General features: G+C 44.4%; 1 protein-coding gene across 1 annotated transcript in view; it reads left to right on the forward strand.

Annotated features, from left to right (window-relative positions):
* Window positions 1-16,833, forward strand: part of LOC139267078 (gamma-glutamyl hydrolase-like) — a 268,758-nt gene that overhangs the window by 221,351 nt on the left and 30,574 nt on the right. Inside the window, exons 11-12 of the mRNA XM_070884891.1 lie at window positions 4,464-4,602; window positions 13,551-13,657. Of these exons, the coding sequence (XP_070740992.1) occupies window positions 4,464-4,602; window positions 13,551-13,657 (246 nt within the window). The remainder of the gene's footprint in view (window positions 1-4,463; window positions 4,603-13,550; window positions 13,658-16,833) is intronic.

Consider the following 16,833-nt stretch of genomic DNA (forward strand, 5'->3'; position numbering starts at 1 on the left):
CCAACACCATTTCCTGACTAATAAAGATTTCCTTCAGTTCTTCCATCTCGCTAGATCCTCTGTCCCCTAGTATTTGTATCTTCCTTAGTGAAGACAGAACCAAAGTATTTGTTCAATTGTTCTGCCATTTCTTTGTTCCCCATTATAAATTCACCTGATTCTGACTGCAAGGGACCTATGTTTGTCTTCACTAATCTTTTTCTCTTCACATATCTATAGAAGCTTTTGCAGTCAGTTTTTATGTTCCCTTCCACCTTACTCTCATACTCTATTTTCCCCCTCCTAATTAAACCCTTTGTCCTCCTCTGCTGAATTCTAAATTTCTCCCAGTCCTCAGGTTTGCTGCTTTTTCTGGCCAATTTATATGCTTTTCCTTGGATTTAACACTATCTTTAATTTACCTTAGCCACGGTTGAGCCACCTTCCCCATTTTATTTTTACGCCAGACAGGGATGTACAATTGTTGAAATTCATCCATGTGATCTTTAAATGTCTACCATTGCCTATCCACCGTCAACCCTTTAAGTATCATTCCCCAGTCTATCCTAGCCAATTCACATCTCATACCATCGAAGTTACCTTTCTTTAAGTTCAGGACCCTAGTCTCTGACTTAACTGTGTCACCCTCCATCTTAATGAAGAATTCTACCATATTATGGTCACTCTTCCCCAAGGGGCCTCGCACAACAAGATTGCTAATTAATCCTCTCTCATTACACGACACCCAGTCTAGAATCACCAGTTCTCTAGTTGGTTCCTCGACATATTGGTCTAGAAAACCATCCTTTATACACTCCAGGAAATCCTCCTCCGCTGTATTGCTACCAGTTTGGTTAGCCCAATCTATATGTAGATTAAAGTCACCCATGATAACTGCTGTACCTTTATTGCACGCATCCCTAATTTCCTGTTTGATGCCATCCCCAACCTCACTACTACTGTTTGGTGGTCTGTACACAACTCCCACTAGCGTTTTCTGCCCTTTGGTGTTCCGCAGCTCTACCCATACAGATTCCACATCATCCAAGCTAATGTCCTTCCTTACTATTGTGTTAATCTCCTCTTTAACCAGCAACGCTACCCCACCTCCTTTTCCTTTCTGTCTATCCTTCCTGAATATTGAATACCCCTGGATGTTGAGTTCCCAGCCTTGGTAACCCTGGAGCCATGCCTGTTAACAGCTGTATGCATCTCAGAAGGAGTCACAGACTATCTCTAGACTATACTAAAGTATCTTGGAATCAATTACTTTAAATATATGCCCCCAGGTTGTTGACCCCTCTGCTAAGGGAAATTGATCCTTCCTATCCACTCTATCTAGGCCCTTCATAATTTTTTAGGACATCCCGATTTCAGCAGTAAAAATAACTACTTGTTTTACCTGCATAGACTGTGCTAAGAATTTCTGATTACCACATTAAACTAACGTGTGTTCTCGTGTGACATTACGTAAATCAGACACTCAGTAGGAGGGGGAACATGGGTTTTAGAATGCAATCTAATGTAATGGCCTATGCATGAAAGGCAAATCAAGAATAGGTGGTACAGTTGGTTAGAACATTGTCTTTTGATTCTAGCTCAGACTGAAAGGATAAAAGCCACCTCCCTCTGCTATCTGTAAGGACCGTCTTGAAGTGACAATTTTGGAATCTCAATTTTGTTTCTCGTGAGAATGTGCCCATAGCATCAAACTAGTTCTGCAAATTGGCACTCATTCAGGAAGGCAAATGGATACTGGTATGGAAGGTCGAAAAATCCCCACTGCTGCAGTAGTGAATGCTGTCTTGAGTTTGTAGTGGCAGAATATGGATGCTGATTGGGGGGAGACTGTTTTACATTATTGGAGTAATCACCGTGTTTTAAAATGTGCATGTATTACATGAAATGGAAAATGCATTCCATTCCGTAACACATACATTCCTCAGCGGCAGTGGGCATTAAACATCTCCAAAGGGAGAAAGATAAATAAAATTTTCAACAGGAAAATAATCAGGTTTACAAAATATGACATTCACGGGGAGAACTCGGGATTTAGCTGAAGGAAATAACTGGAAAAATTGCCCTGGATTTCCGATTTAGTGGCGGAACAGAAATATCGCTCTCCAATGTGAATCCACTACCAACCCATTGCAATTTTCTCCCGGGTGGATTTGGAGTGGTAATATCCCTCCTGGTAGGTTTACTGCTGGGAGAGAGCAAAATACAGTCCGGTGTAGCCAGCTAAAGGGCAGCATCACTTTTTTTTGGAAGAATCGCTGAAGCACTTTGTGTGTTTCAAATATTTTCTGCCTTTTTTTTCAGATTTCCAGCATTCACTTTTTTTTTGTTTCCTCTCTATTCTGTTTTGTTTCTCCCATCTCCTTCAACTTCATTTACTTTCATTTTGACAGCCTCTTTAATTTGTATATCTTCTTCCATGCCTTTTCACTTTGTTATTTTCACATTTTTATTCTTTTAATGTCTTCATTGTCTCATTGAGATACTCTTCCAATATCATCTACCAGTTTTTACCCCATTTTAGTTTTTCTATATGTTTAATTTCTGCTGGCCACTTAGCTCATCTAGGAGTCTACATTCTTGATTCTCTCACTTGGTCTTCCCTTAATTTTCTTCAGTCCTATCAAGGGGCTCATCATTCTTCTAATTTCCAGTTCTAATGGAGGATTACACCTGAAATAGTAGTCAAGGCTTTCTCTCTATATGTGCTGACGGGTCTGCTGTGTATTCCTAACAGTCTCTCTTTCTTTCTTTATTTTGAGCATTTGCAGTTTTTCCTCTTATTTTTAAAGTGGTTTGTTAACTCAGTGATTATGTTTATTATAATGTTTTACATTCTTTCTTGCAAACATGAAAAAAAAGAGTTTAGCCTTTGTCATTTTTCAGAATTATGCTTTTTCTTTCGAGTAATGATTAATAATTTTCTTTATTCAACCAAATCTGTAACCTCTAAATAGATGAATGGGTAATAGATTGGCTGTAAGGATGCTTTGGTGCTTTTGTGTTGATATCTATGATTGCCCAGGTTATTTGTCTTGTACCTCCGCAATCACTGTTCCATCATTGACTTTATCCATATTATATGGATACTGTGTATCAAACGTGAGCATGTATATAACATCATTTTATACTGCAATAGGCAGCAATTGGGCAAGAAGGGGTGAGAAGTGGTGACCTGGCTATGTTGGAAGGACCTTGTTGCACCAACATCATTTTTTTTTGCTTAAGTGCAATAAAATTGTATAAATGCAGCAGAATAACTGCAGTAGACTTCTGCCTTGTCAAGAGCACTTCAGTGGAGTGGAAATAAACTATAGAACCAATGGGAACCTGTTCAACCTTCATCGCCTCCAGGCTAGATCCAAGGTTGTCCCATTCTCTGTCATCGAACTACAGTACGCGGACGGTGCTTGCGTCTGCGCACATTCAGAGGCTGAACTCCAAGCCATCGTTAACATCTTCACCGAGGCATACGAAAGCATGGGCCTTACACTAAACATCCGAAAGACAAAGGTCCGAACCAACCTGACCCCGCCACACAGCACTGCCTACCGGTCATCAACATCCATGGCACTGCCATGGACAGCGTGGAGCATTTTCCATACCTCGGGAGCCTACTATCAGCAAGGGCAGACATCGACGACGAGGTCCAACACCGCCTCCAGTGTGCCAGCGCAGCCTTCGGTCACCTGAGGAAGAGAGTGTTTGAAGACCAAGACCTCAAATCTGGCACCAAGCTTTTGGTCTACAGGGCAGTAGTGATATCTGCCCTCCTATATGGCTCGGAGACGTGGACCATATACAGCAGACATCTCAAAGCACTGGAGAAATACCACCAACGCTGCCTCCGCAAGATCCTGCAAATCCACTGGGAGGATAGACGCACCAATGTCTGTGTTCTCGATCAGGCCAACATCCCCAGCATCGAAGCACTGACCGCACTCGACCAGCTCCGTTGGGCGGGCCACATCGTCCGCATGCCCGACACGAGACTCCCAAAGCAAGCACTCTAAGCGAGCCCCAGGTGGGCCGAGGAAATGGTTCAAGGACACCCTCAAAGCCTCCTTGGTTAAGTGCAACATCTCCACTGGCAACTGGGAATCCCTGGCCCAAGACCGCCCTACGTGGAGGAAGAGCATCCGGGAGGGCGCTGAGCACCTCGAGTCTAATCGCCGAGAGCATGTAGAAACCAAGCGCAGACAGCGGAAGGAGCATGCGGCAAACCAGACTCCCCATCCACCCTTTCCTTCAACGACTTTCTGTCCTACCTGTGACAGAGGCTATAATTCACGTATTGGATTGTACAGACACCTAACAACTCACTTTTAGAGTAGAAGCCAGTCTTCCTTGATTTCGAGGGCCTGCCTATGATGATGATGATATACAAAGCACTAGTTGTGCTAGTAGTTGGCAACATTGTTTCTATCAAAGGCTGCCATTAAATGCAAATTTTCTGATTTTAATAGGCCAACGATCATGGGACTCACTTCCCAGTGTGGGGAACTTGTCTTGGATTTGAAGAGCTGACTGTTCTTACCAGTGGAGAAAAACTTCTGATTGCTACAAAGACCTCAGATCTGTCTCTTCCTTTGAAATTCACCAAAGGTAAAAAGGCCGAGCATGTGGGGGTAATTTTGACTTTGGATATAACCGGTGGTTGAATCGATAGCTCCCATTTTACACTATCAAAGTTAACATGACCCCCTGTGTAGCCACCTCACGAGAACATCATGACCGTTCTTCCACAAACAGGAAACTGTTTGAAAATGAAATGGAAAAGTTCCTGATACCTGAAAAGTTTAATGGTTATTAAATGTTATATATAAAATATGAAATATTCAACTGGAAAGACGAGTGCTAGTTTTGGACTAATGGCCCTCTTCTGTGTTACTGCCTTCCTGTAAGCTATGGCCTTTTAACCTTTTGTCATCAGCTTAAAGTTTCCTGTTCATCCACCTGCACTGGCAATTTGTCCCATTTATTGATCACTCTTTTGTTATTTACTTGAGTTTTCCATATCTTGACTCTATGCCACCTAGTTCAAGTCCAGTTCTCCATTTGAGAATGGAAGCTTTGCTTCATTGAGCGGGCTAAAACTCGATCCTGTTAGAGTTAGCACAGCTGCAAGACAGTTTACGATCAAGCGCCAATCCAGGATATCCACATATAATGTAAGCTGACAGTCCAGTGCCGTACTGAAGGAGTATTGGATTGTCACAGTTGCTGTCTGTTGGATTAGATGTAAAACCTGTTTGCCTGTTAAGATGGATGCAAGAAGATCCCGTTGCACTCATCAGAAAAGAACAGGGACTTCTCCCAGTAACTTGAGCAACATTCCTCCCAATACGAATAATACCAAAAACCCAATTAGTCATTTATTTTATTCTGTCTGTAGCACCATGTTGTACATAGACTGTGTATTTACATGCATAACAACAGTGAGGACGTGAGCAGGTGCTGTATAAACGCAACGTATTTTTCTTCTCTTCCTTCTCACTTAATGTATTTGTTAAGGTTATGAATTTGTTCTCCAGACGACAGTGTCTTGTAAAACAACACTTATTTATTTTGTCTCAACAAATTTATTTTGCAAAGCTTTGTTATTTGGTTAGCATGAATATCATTGTTACACTTAATCAACACTAACAGTCACCAATTCTGACCTGGGACAGCATCTTCTATTGGTAACCCTTCTACTAGTGGTAATGGAGGACTTCTTGTCAGGACAAGATGTAAAGTCCCCTTCATTGATCCAGCTGCTGCTGGAGTTGGAGGATTCCCTGGCTGATCGGAATGTAAATCCAACCAAAGTTCAACAATTTGTTTTTTTTTAAATAATTTAGTCACCTGCTTATCTCAGCTAGTTTAAACATACAGCTACAGACTTATGCCTTCATAGGGGCCTCAAAGAGGCGGTGTTGGTGCGGAAAGCACTCACCGCTCGATCGGCGCAAAGTCGCCAACAATCGCGACATTGCCCTCTTTTTTTGGGGGGGGTGGGGGCAGTGGATGTTCCCGCCCCGTCGGTGCTCCCACCCCACCTGTGTTCCCACCCCGTTGACCCCTTCCAGACCAGGGGCGACCCCTTTCCGCTCCCCCCGTGGGAAATTGCCCCGTGGGAGCAGATCGGCCGCCGCTCGGTTCCCCCAGCAGCATTCTCCTGCGGGAAGCACTGCCGCAGCTGCCATTTTACTTTAATTGCTGGCTGACTCCGAGGTCGCCCCGACAATGGTGACCACGGTTCAGCCGGGCCAGCGGCCCAACCCTCTCTTGGATATTGGGCCGCTGGCCCGGCCGAAACTCTCCCTGGTGACCCAGTGGGTGCCACTAACGTGGCTGCAGAGTTTACAGCGGCCCTCCCCTTTAACCGAAGGGGAGGGATGTTGCTATGTATCAGCGCGACGTTATCAGCACGGCGCTGATGACTTGTACCAATGTCCGCCCCACTCCCCACGCACTTCCGCCCCGCCGCGACCCGACTTCACCGTCCAGAACAAAATAAAAAGTACAAAGAATGGCATTTCGCTCGAGACTCCACCCCATGGATTGGGACAAAGAAAAATCTTCTATGATCGGTAGGTGCACCCCCTTTCAGTCGGACCCATAGGGCTAGACTTTCCATTTATTGTGCAGATCGCCCAAAAGTGGGCGTTATTTCCAGCGTTGGCATTTATTATGCGTTTTGAGATCGCCGGATTACCGTCCATTTTCAAAACCCCTACTTTCCATTTTATAAAATGGGCTATAGCGGGAGCAATGTGAAATGTGTGTTTGCTGTAATTTTTTTTTTCTTCTGTCGGCGTCCATAGCAAATGGTCTTTTCCTGCGTTTCAGGAGGTCAGGGGTCATCAATACATGCACAGGAGAGAGCGAGAGCAGAAAGGAAGTGAAAGTGTGTGTAGGTGTGTTGTCTGGTTCTTTGTGGTTTGGCTGTTGTGCGAGGTAGGAAAGATTTTTGGGAGGAGTAAGAATAATTTAGAGCACTATTTAGTTTGGTGACACAAAAATATTGGCAAAAAAAAATTAATTACATGGAAGGCATGGAGGAGGCAGGACAGCACAATGTGGAGGGGGAGGAGGCTGATGAGAGCAGTGAAGTTGGAGAGGAAGTCGAGTTGGGAGGACGAAGACGAGCTAGGAGATTCTCCGACGAGGCAAATGCTGCCCTCCTGCAGGAGGTGGAGTCACATTGGAAGCCCACCCCAAAGGTTTACCAGAAAATTTGGGCCGAGATAGCTGAGGTGGTCTCGTTGATGACGCACGAGGTGCGTGAGGGCAACCAGTGCCGCAAGCGCTGCTCCAGCAGAGTAAGTATTACATTTATTTACATTTACTTATATATTTATATAATTGGAATTGTAAGTGTAATGAGTGAATGAATAAATTCAGATCTGATGTATTGCAGTTAGACCTGGAATGTTTAACTCAAAGTCTACATTTACGGTGTACGTCTTTAGGTTATTATTAATAATAATTATAACGTGTTGTATCAGCATCTGTGACAGTACCTAGCAATGATCTCACGCAATGATCTTATGCCATGTCGTGCTGTTATTACCTTTTGCAGAAGAAGCTTTTGAAGAATAGGGCCGAGCAGCGGCGCACGGGTGGCGGCCCACCCGTGATGTGTGAGCTGACCGACCTTGAGGAGTGGGCGCTGGTACTAGTGGGGAGCCACCCCCGGACGGCCATGCATGCAGCATCATAACCTGATGTGATGCCACGTGAGTAAAGTGTACACCATTGCGTGGTAAAGTCAATATCCAAACAATATATGATAGATGATTGATGAAAGTGTTATCTAATTAATGATGGGCTCATGAAAATCATTGTAATGCAGAATTTGTTATGTTCATTAAATGTGATGTCTGTGATTATTTTGAAAGCAGTGGTGCTGTTTTCGTGCATATGCTGTGTGTAGCGTTTGAATCACCCTGTGACCCTAGAATCCCCTTCTCCTCTAATAACCTCATTTATGTTTTGTAGCTCAGCCAACAGCGCAGTTACAGGCAACAGCACCGAGGCAAGGTGCCTATTCGGCGTCGGCGGGGGATCGTCATTCTGGTGGTGAGGAGCCCCGAATCTCGCCTGTGGAGCTGCAGGGTGCCCTCTCCACTGACGACAGAGAGGATTTTGACGAGCCTGCAGCAACAAGCTCCATCATGTTAACTACACCGATGACATTTAGTGCTCCTGCGACCATGTCCTCCTCCACCGTGGAGGTAGCGGGCCCAAGCACTTTGCTGCAGTGCACCCCAAATGTCTCCATGCCGGCACCGACCCTGCGGAGGTTGGTTCGACACAGCAGGACTGCACCACGAGTGGCAGATCTAAGCGGGGATATGGATAATTTGTCCAGGAGGAGTGTTGACATAAGTCAATAGATCCTCCAGACAATGGGGGGCATATCCCAACAGCTGGCCACCATATCCGCAACCATGACAGAGTAGGTGCCGTGGATAGCTGTGGCCCTGGAGGTGATAGCCAGGAACACTGGTGCCACAGTGCTACCAGTGTTTCCGGAACACGGCACTGAACCCCAAGGTGCCACACCCCCTTTGCCAACGACACGTGCGAGTCAGGAGAAAGCTCTCGCTTCTGGCTCAGATGGCGTTCCCTCCTCAGGACCTTACTCTCCAGCATCCGGCCAACCAGCGGATCTGCCGTCATCCCTGCCCCCCCCCAAATGAAGCAGCACCTGAGGAGCTCCTTGGCAAGGTGGCTTGGAGGAGAAGGGGTAGAGGTGGAGAGAAGCGGCCGTTGGGGGGGGCGGTGGTGGGGTGAAGGAAAGTGAGGTGCATGGCCGCAGGAGTTGTAGTTGAGAGTATTTTGATGTTGCTAGTGAATAAATGTTAGGGGGGAGGGGGGTACCTTTCTTTTTGCATTTGTGTTCTCTGTGTTTGAAGTCTTGTTGGAAGTGTTAAAGTAATAGATGAGATAAATGTTTTAATGTTGTTGGGTGGGGTGTTTTGTACAGTTCTCAGTGTGAATTTATACACTAAATTTATTTTATTTAATATAACATTGTTGCTCATTTTCTGAGATAAGACCGCTTCTCCCTGTAAGCGCGTCGGTGTAAGTTCTCGTTCTCCTCCTACTCAGTCTGCCACCTCTTTGGGCACATAATGCTCTTCAATATACCTTCTGCCATCACTAATCTGCAGCATGTGCGTAGTCATCAAGCTAGGAAAACTAATGGAAAGTCTCGCCCACGGTCTTTTATTCATGGCTGTCTGATTATCTATTTTATTCATTTATAATAATATTCTGTCAAATTTGAATATTATTTTCTGCTATTCCTTAGACCAGGCATTTATGTTCTAATTTTCACTGTTTCAATAATGGGACTGAGTTTAATTCAGACCTCTGAGAATCTGTTTCAATGTTACTTGAATTGAACTTATGGCTTTGTAATGTTTATATTTGGTAGAAAATAATACTGAAATAAACAGTCCGACAGGCTAGTGAGCACAGCGTCTTTGACTCTTGAAAGCTGTAGAGTGCACCCATCTACCTATGATTAGAGAGCTCTTGATATCTATGTTGTGGCAGATCTAGTGAAGTTAAAGGGCTGTTTTCTTTTGGTCTCATTACAGATCCAGGGGAAAAATAAATCCACTGACTTATTGGAGATCTGGCTGTTCTGATTTTTGAGCAGACTCAATTTAGGCAGCTGGCACTCCCACTAGAAACGGGCACTGACCTAATTAAAATATTTAAATCAGGGGAGTGATAAATTAAGGATTCCTTGTGTCAATCAGTGCTGCCATTGCTACTTCCTCAGCCTGCTCACAAACCATGGGTGGTCATCATCATCATAGGCAGTCCCTCGGAGTCAAGGATGACTTGCTTCCACACTAAAAGTGAGTTCTCAGGTGACTGATGAGTCTCTGTCACAAATGGGGCAAACGGTGATTGAAGGAACGGGTGGGTGGGCGGCCTGGGTTGTCGCACGCTCCTTCTGCTGTCGACGCTGGCTTCAGCTTGCTCTTGACGAAGGGACTTGGTGTTCACTGCCTTCCCGATGCTTTGCTTTTCTTCCACTTTGGGCGGTCTTGGGCCAAGGATTCCCAGGTGTCGGTGCGGATGTGGATGTTAAATTTTTTTTAAGGGTGCCCTTGAAGCATTTCCTCTGCCCACCTGGGGCTCGCTTGCCGTGTTGGAGCTCTGAGTAGAGCGCTTGTTTTGGGAGTCTCGTGTCAGGCATATGGACAATGTGGCCCGTCCAATGGAGCTGATTGAGCGTGATCAGTGCTTCACTGCTGGGGATGTTGGTCTGAGCGAGGACACTGACGTTGGTGCGCCTATCCTGCCAATGGATTTGCAGGATCTTGCAGAGGCAGCGTTGGTGGTAATTCTTCAGTGTTTTGAGGTGTCTGCTGTACGAAGCATGGGTGGTACAGGTTAGGGGCAGTCATTTACCAAGTAATTTACCAAAATTCCCTGGATTCTAGGGAGGTCCCAGCAGATTGGAAAACTGCAAATGTAACGCCCCTATTTAAAAAAAGGAGGCAGATAAAAAGCAGGAAACTATAAACCAGTTAGCCTTACATCTGTGGTTGGGAAAATGTTGGAATCGATTATTAAAGAAGCAGTAGCCGGACATTTGAAAAAGCAAAATTCGGTCAGGCAGAGATTCAGCATGGATTTATGAAGGGAAAGTCATGTTTAACAAATTTGCTGGAGTTCTTTGAGGATGTAACGAACAGGGTGGATAAAGGGGAACCAGTGGATGTGGTGTATTTGGACTTCCAGAAGACATTTGACAAGGTGCCACATAAAAGGTTACTGCACAAGATAAAAGTTCACAGGGTTGGGAATAATATATTGGCATGGATAGAGGATTGGCTAACTAACAGATAACAAAGAGTCGGGATAAATGGTTCATTCTCTGGTTGGCATCCAGTAACTAGTGGGGTGCCGCAGGGATCAGTGCTGGGACCCCAACTATTTACAATCTATATTAATGACTTGGAAGAAGGGACTGAGTGTAACGTAGCCAAGTTTGCTGACGATACAAAGATGGGAGGAAAAGCAATGTGTGAGGAGGACACACAAAATCTGCAAAAGGACATACAGGCTAAGTGAGTGGGCAAAAATTTGGTAGATGGAGTATAATGTTGGAAAGTGTGAGGTCATGTACTTTGACAGAAAAAAAATCAAAGAGCAAGTTAGTATTTAAATGGAGAAAGATTGCAAAGTGCTGCAGTACAGCAGGACCTGGGGGTACTTGTGCATGAAACACAAAAGGCTAGTATGCATGTACAGCAAGTGATCAGGAAGGCCAATGGTATCTTGGCCTTTATTGCACAGGGGATGGAGTATAAAAGCAAGGAAGTCTTGCTGCAGCTATATAAGGTATTGGTGAGGCCAGACTGGAATACTGCTTGCAGTTTTGGTTTCCATATTTACGAAAGGATATACTTGCTTTGGAGGCAGTTCAGAGAAGGTTCACTAGGTTGATTCCGGGGATAAGAGGGTTGACTTATGAGGAAAGGTTGAGTAGGTCGGGCCTCTACTCATTGGAATTCAGAAGAATGAGAGGTGATCTTATCGAGACTTATAAGATTATGAGGGGGCTTGACAAGGTGGATGCAGAGAGGATGTTTCCACTGATGGGGAAGACTGAACTAGAGGGCACGATTTTAGAATAAGAGGCCGCCCATTTAAAATGGAGATGAGGAGAAATTTCTTCTCTCAAAGGGTTGTGAATCTGTGGAATTCACTGCCTCAGAGAGCTGTGGAAGCTGGGACATTGAATAAATTTAAGACAGAGATAGACAGCTTCTTAACTGATAAGGAATTAAGGGGTTATAGGGAGCAGGCAGGGAAGTGGAGCTGAGTCCATGATCAGATCAGCCATGATCTTATTGAAAGGCGGAGCAGGCTCGAGGGGCCATATGGCCTACTCCTGTTCCTATTTCTTATGTTCTTATTTGCAGTGCTATTTAAAGGGATTCTTAACTACAGTCAGTAAAAGCTGGAAGCAAGTCTGGCATTCATGTTTTGTTTAGTCTTGAGTTTTGCGCCTTAAAGACTTCCATAAGTTTATCTCCTTTCTGCCACGTGTGTTCATAAAATTTCTGGGCTGCTGAAATCTACTCTTTTTTTTTATTTGTTTAATCCCTGATGCTTCCAGTCCTCCCATTTTAAGGTATTCTTACAGGCCCAGAAATCCCTGCCCCACTGAAGTTACCACCCTTCCAAGCAGCAAGTAGCCTATAGGAAATCTGATTTAGCACTGGCAACTTGGCCTGTTGTATGTAAATGAAGCCTGACTACCAAAATTGATGGAGCCTTCTGCTCCCTCCCAATTTCCCACCAACTGCCCACCTGATTTGCGCTGCACTAAACAAAATCGACCCCAAAAGTTCTTGTGCTGTTCTCAAAAGAACTGTTAAGTGCAAAGTGCTTGAGATTGTTTGCACTTCCTTTATGGGCCGAGATCCTTCTGGCAGGAATTGTCCATAGCTTGGTGATGCCTATGAAAGATTACAATCCAGTAAACTTTACGTGTCCGACTCTTAACCCATAGAACTCTATCCTGTTGTTTCACCCACACGTTTGAAACAACCTTGAGAGCACTGATTTTAGTGTTCTAAATCTGCTAGTTGAAAGGGAATGACCCAGAGAAGCATGGTAGTAAAGCTGGTGCTGGTAGCAATTGCTACTGTGCTGAGGTAACCAGAGTCAATCCAGTTTGAGTCGTCGTGGCTGGCTGTCTGTTAAGTGTGATGTTAGGTGTGATACAACCTGCTGTCGCTGTCTTAAGGTCTGTGTTAGAGATTCCGCACACATTAGGTTCTGTAGGATCCTGCTACAGGGATTTGAGCTGTGAATCATCTCTTCCTAGCCGTCACATGGCGGGTTTCTAAAAGGACCATTGGTGTTGATATGTGTGGATGGATTCCTATCCTTGATGTAACCCCAGTGCACTAACTGAGCTTTACCTTCCCATTTTCCTAATTTGAGTTTGAATGGTTTGTAGAACCTTTGTGGCTTGACCAAGAGCTAACCATGTTCAACAAACATTTCTTCTCATCTGGGCAGAAAGGAACCGCGCTCTCATTTTGCTTTCTCATTCAGACTTCGGGGAGGAGGGATTGATGACTTGGAACCAGTCCAGCTGCTGAGACATCCAGAATGGTGCTGTGATTATGATTGTGCTACATTTTCAAATATATACCCTAAATGAATCATTCTGATGTATTTATTTCGTCTTGCTACTAATATATCTTTTAAATGTCATAAGCTTAGGCAAATGAGGCTTTGAATATGTCTGGACACTGGCAAAGCCTTGTTGTAGCTGCGCAAGTATCAAGCCGCTGTTCTGTACAATAAACTCTTTCTTCTTGGCATCAAATAAATTAGATCTTTATGTAATGTATATATCGGAAAACTTGCCTTGAGCAGTCTAAAACGGTTATTGCATAATTCTGGTTGGAGTGCAAGTTCAGGACTAAACCCCTGATATATGGAAATTCTGAAAATGAAAAAGAACTCGAAATAAATGAGGAAATAGATATTGTAAATTTATATTTAATTTTGTTTAGATGCAGTGGAAAGTCAAATGTTTAAGAACTTTCCTGGTGATCTGATGCAAGCATTGGCTGTCGAACCTTTAACTGCAAACTTCCACCATTGGAGCATCACTGTGAAGGTACAGTAGTTAGCACTTTTAGGCATCAAGATCGTTCACATATAAACTAAAGATTTAGTGCACAACATTTTTAACCAGATAGAATCTATCTATATGTTAAAAATCTATTGCATATGTGCACATCCTGTCTATCGCCATTACTTTGTTACAAATTTTTGGTAATGTGTTTGTCAACCTGCATGTGTAAATATTCAAAAATTGCATTTCCAATGTAAGCAATTAGCTGCTATGATTTGTTAATAAACCAGTTGAAATACTCTTCTGCCATTTTTTCATAGTAACTGAAATTTCTAAAGTCCAAAGGAAGCCAATAATGGGGACGAGATTTCAGGAGGCACGAGGCCATTACTGGCGACCTGAGGGAATAGTCCTCGGCAGTCAGATAAGTGGGGGTTGGGAGGCAATCATGGTCAGGGGCATGCAAACCCAGGGCAAGAGACCTCCTCCTTGTCCATAAGTAAATCATAAAAAATCTTACTTATCTGGATGGAGTTCACGGTAGCTATCCCTGGCGTGGTTGGAACTATGCACAACTTGTGTGGCCTGGGTAACATTCATAAGAACATAAGAAATAGGAGCAGGAGTAGGCCATACGGCCCCTCGAGCCTGCTCTGCCATTTAATAAGATCATATCTGATCTGATGGATTCAGCTCCACTTCCCTGCCCGCTCCCCATAACCCCTTACCCCATTATTGTTTAAGAAACTGTCTATTTCTGTCTTAAATTTATTCAATGTCCCAGCTTCCATAGCTCTCTGAGGTAGCAAATTCCATAGATTAACAACCCTCAGAGAAGAAATTTCTTCTCGTCACTGTTTTAAATGGACGGCCCCTTATTCTAAGATCATGCCACCTAGTTCTAGTCTCTCTCATCAGTGGAAACATCCTCTCTCCGTCCACCTTGTCAAGCCCCCTCATAATCTTGTACGTTTCAATAAGATCATCTCTCATTCTTCTGAATTCCAATGAGTAGAGGCCCAACCTACTCAACCTTTCCCCATTAGTCAACCCTTTTATCCCGAATCAACCTAGTGAACTCTCCTGTCTGCCACCCTATCACCGACCTTCTCTTTTGGTTCTTTGTCTCTGGCCTGCCCCTAGACCTTTCAGTGCTCCTTAAGAATCTGTTCTTTTGAAGAACAGATTCTTAAGGAGCACTGAAAGGTCTAGGGGAGGAGAGAAAAGAACAAAAGAGAAGGTCGGTGATAGGGTGGAAGACAGGAGAGATTTGAGGGATAAAAGGGATGATGGGACGACTTAAGGTGGTAATGGCAGAAGTTAGAAAAAGATTAGTTCAGATAGGGTGTGAATGGCAGGATAATTACCAGCTGCCATGGGACACACAGAAAAATTACATCAGAGAAAAATATGGGCAGAGATTAAGGTCTGAAATTGTTGAACTCGATGTTGAGTGTAAGATTTCTAAATCTATTGCATTAAATTGACAGCAAGACTGATTCTTTTAAAACAATTTGGAATAGTTTATTAAACACACACACACGCACATCTATCAGCAGTTGTCAGCTATCCTACGGATCGACTTAGTTACAACAGATACAGTGTTACAATAATGATTTATAAAAAGGTATACGTCACTTTCCGCAGGCTGGCTGACCACACGGCATGCTGTTTTGGCTGGTCTTGAGCGGGCGGTTTGCCGTGTATTCAGGAGAGAAGGAGAAAAAGAGCAGTCTGCTTGGGTTTTTATATCCCTTAAGTCCATTGTTCCTCAGAAAGCCCCATAATTGGGTCTTGGTTCCAGGGCAGTTCCTTATTGGCTCTCCTCACACATGTCTGTCTGGAGGATCCGGTGCCATACCTTGATTAGGTTAATGGCTTTCCAGTTAACATCTTTTCTAGTTTGATGAGTTTCAAAGCTATGGAGACATGAACTTGGGGAAGGTATCCATTTGGTCTCTTCAAACTGCAGCCTTTCTATATAATCTACATTTTCAACATTTATACATAGACAGAATCAATTTTGTCACAATTCTTACACGAGTCCAGAAGGCTGTAAAGTGCCTAAACAAAAGATGAGGTGCTGTTACTCAAGCTTGCGTTGAGCTTCATTGGAACAGTGCAGGAGTCTGAGGACGGAGAGATCGGAGTGGAGCAGAGAATTAAAGTGACAGACGACTGAACGGAGGTGTCCCGCAAAGCGGTCACTCAATCTGTGTTTGGTCTCCCCAATGTAGAGGAGACCACATCGTGAGCAGTGAATACAGTATACTAAATTGAACGAAGTACAAGTAAATCACTGTTTCACCTGGAAGGAGTATTTGGGGCCCTGGACAGTGGGAAGGGAAGAGGTAAAAGGGCAGCTATTGCATCTCCTGTGCTTGCACGGGAAGGTGCCATGGGAGGGGGTGTTGGGGGTGACTGTGGAATGGACCAGGGTGTTGCAGAGGGAGCGGTCCCTTCGGATGCTGAGAGGGGAGGGGAAGATGTGATTGATGATGGGATCACGCTGGATATGGCAGAGGATGATCCGTTGAACGTGTGGAGGCTGGTAGGGTGAAAGGTGAGGACAAGGGGGAACCCTGTCATGGTTCTGAGAGGGAGAAGGGGTGAGAGCAAAGGTGTGGGAAATAGAACGGACACAGTGAAGGGCCATCCTTGGTTGAGGAAAAAGGAAGACCTATCAGGCACTAGTGTGGAAGGTGATGTCATCAGAGCAGATGCGACAGAGACGGAGAAACTGGGAGAATGGAATGGAGTCCTTATAAGATGTAGGGTGGGAGGAAGTGTAGTTCAAGTAGCTGTGGGAGTCTCTGGGCTTATAGCAGATACTGGTCGAAAGCCTATCCCCAGAAATGGAGACCGAGAAGTTGAGGAAGGGAAGAGTCGGAGCTGAACCATGTGAAGGGGATGGATGGGTGGAAATTGGTTGCAAAGTGAATGAAATTTTCTAGTTCAGGGTGAGAGCAGGAAATGGCGCTGATACAGTCATCAATGTATCGGAAAAAGGTGTGAGGGAGGGGACCCAAGTAGGACTGGAACAAAGAATGTTCCACATATCCCATAAAAAGGCAGGCACAGCTCGGACCCATGTGGGTTCACATAGCAGCACCTTTAATTTGGAGGAAGTGAGTGGAGTTAAAGGAGAAATTGTTCAACGTGAAAACAAGTTCAGCCCAGCGGAGGAGGGTGGTGGTGGATGGGGTCTGGTTGGGGGT

This window comes from Pristiophorus japonicus, chromosome 1 (assembly GCF_044704955.1).
Source record: "Pristiophorus japonicus isolate sPriJap1 chromosome 1, sPriJap1.hap1, whole genome shotgun sequence".
Taxonomy (NCBI): Eukaryota; Metazoa; Chordata; class Chondrichthyes; family Pristiophoridae; genus Pristiophorus; species Pristiophorus japonicus.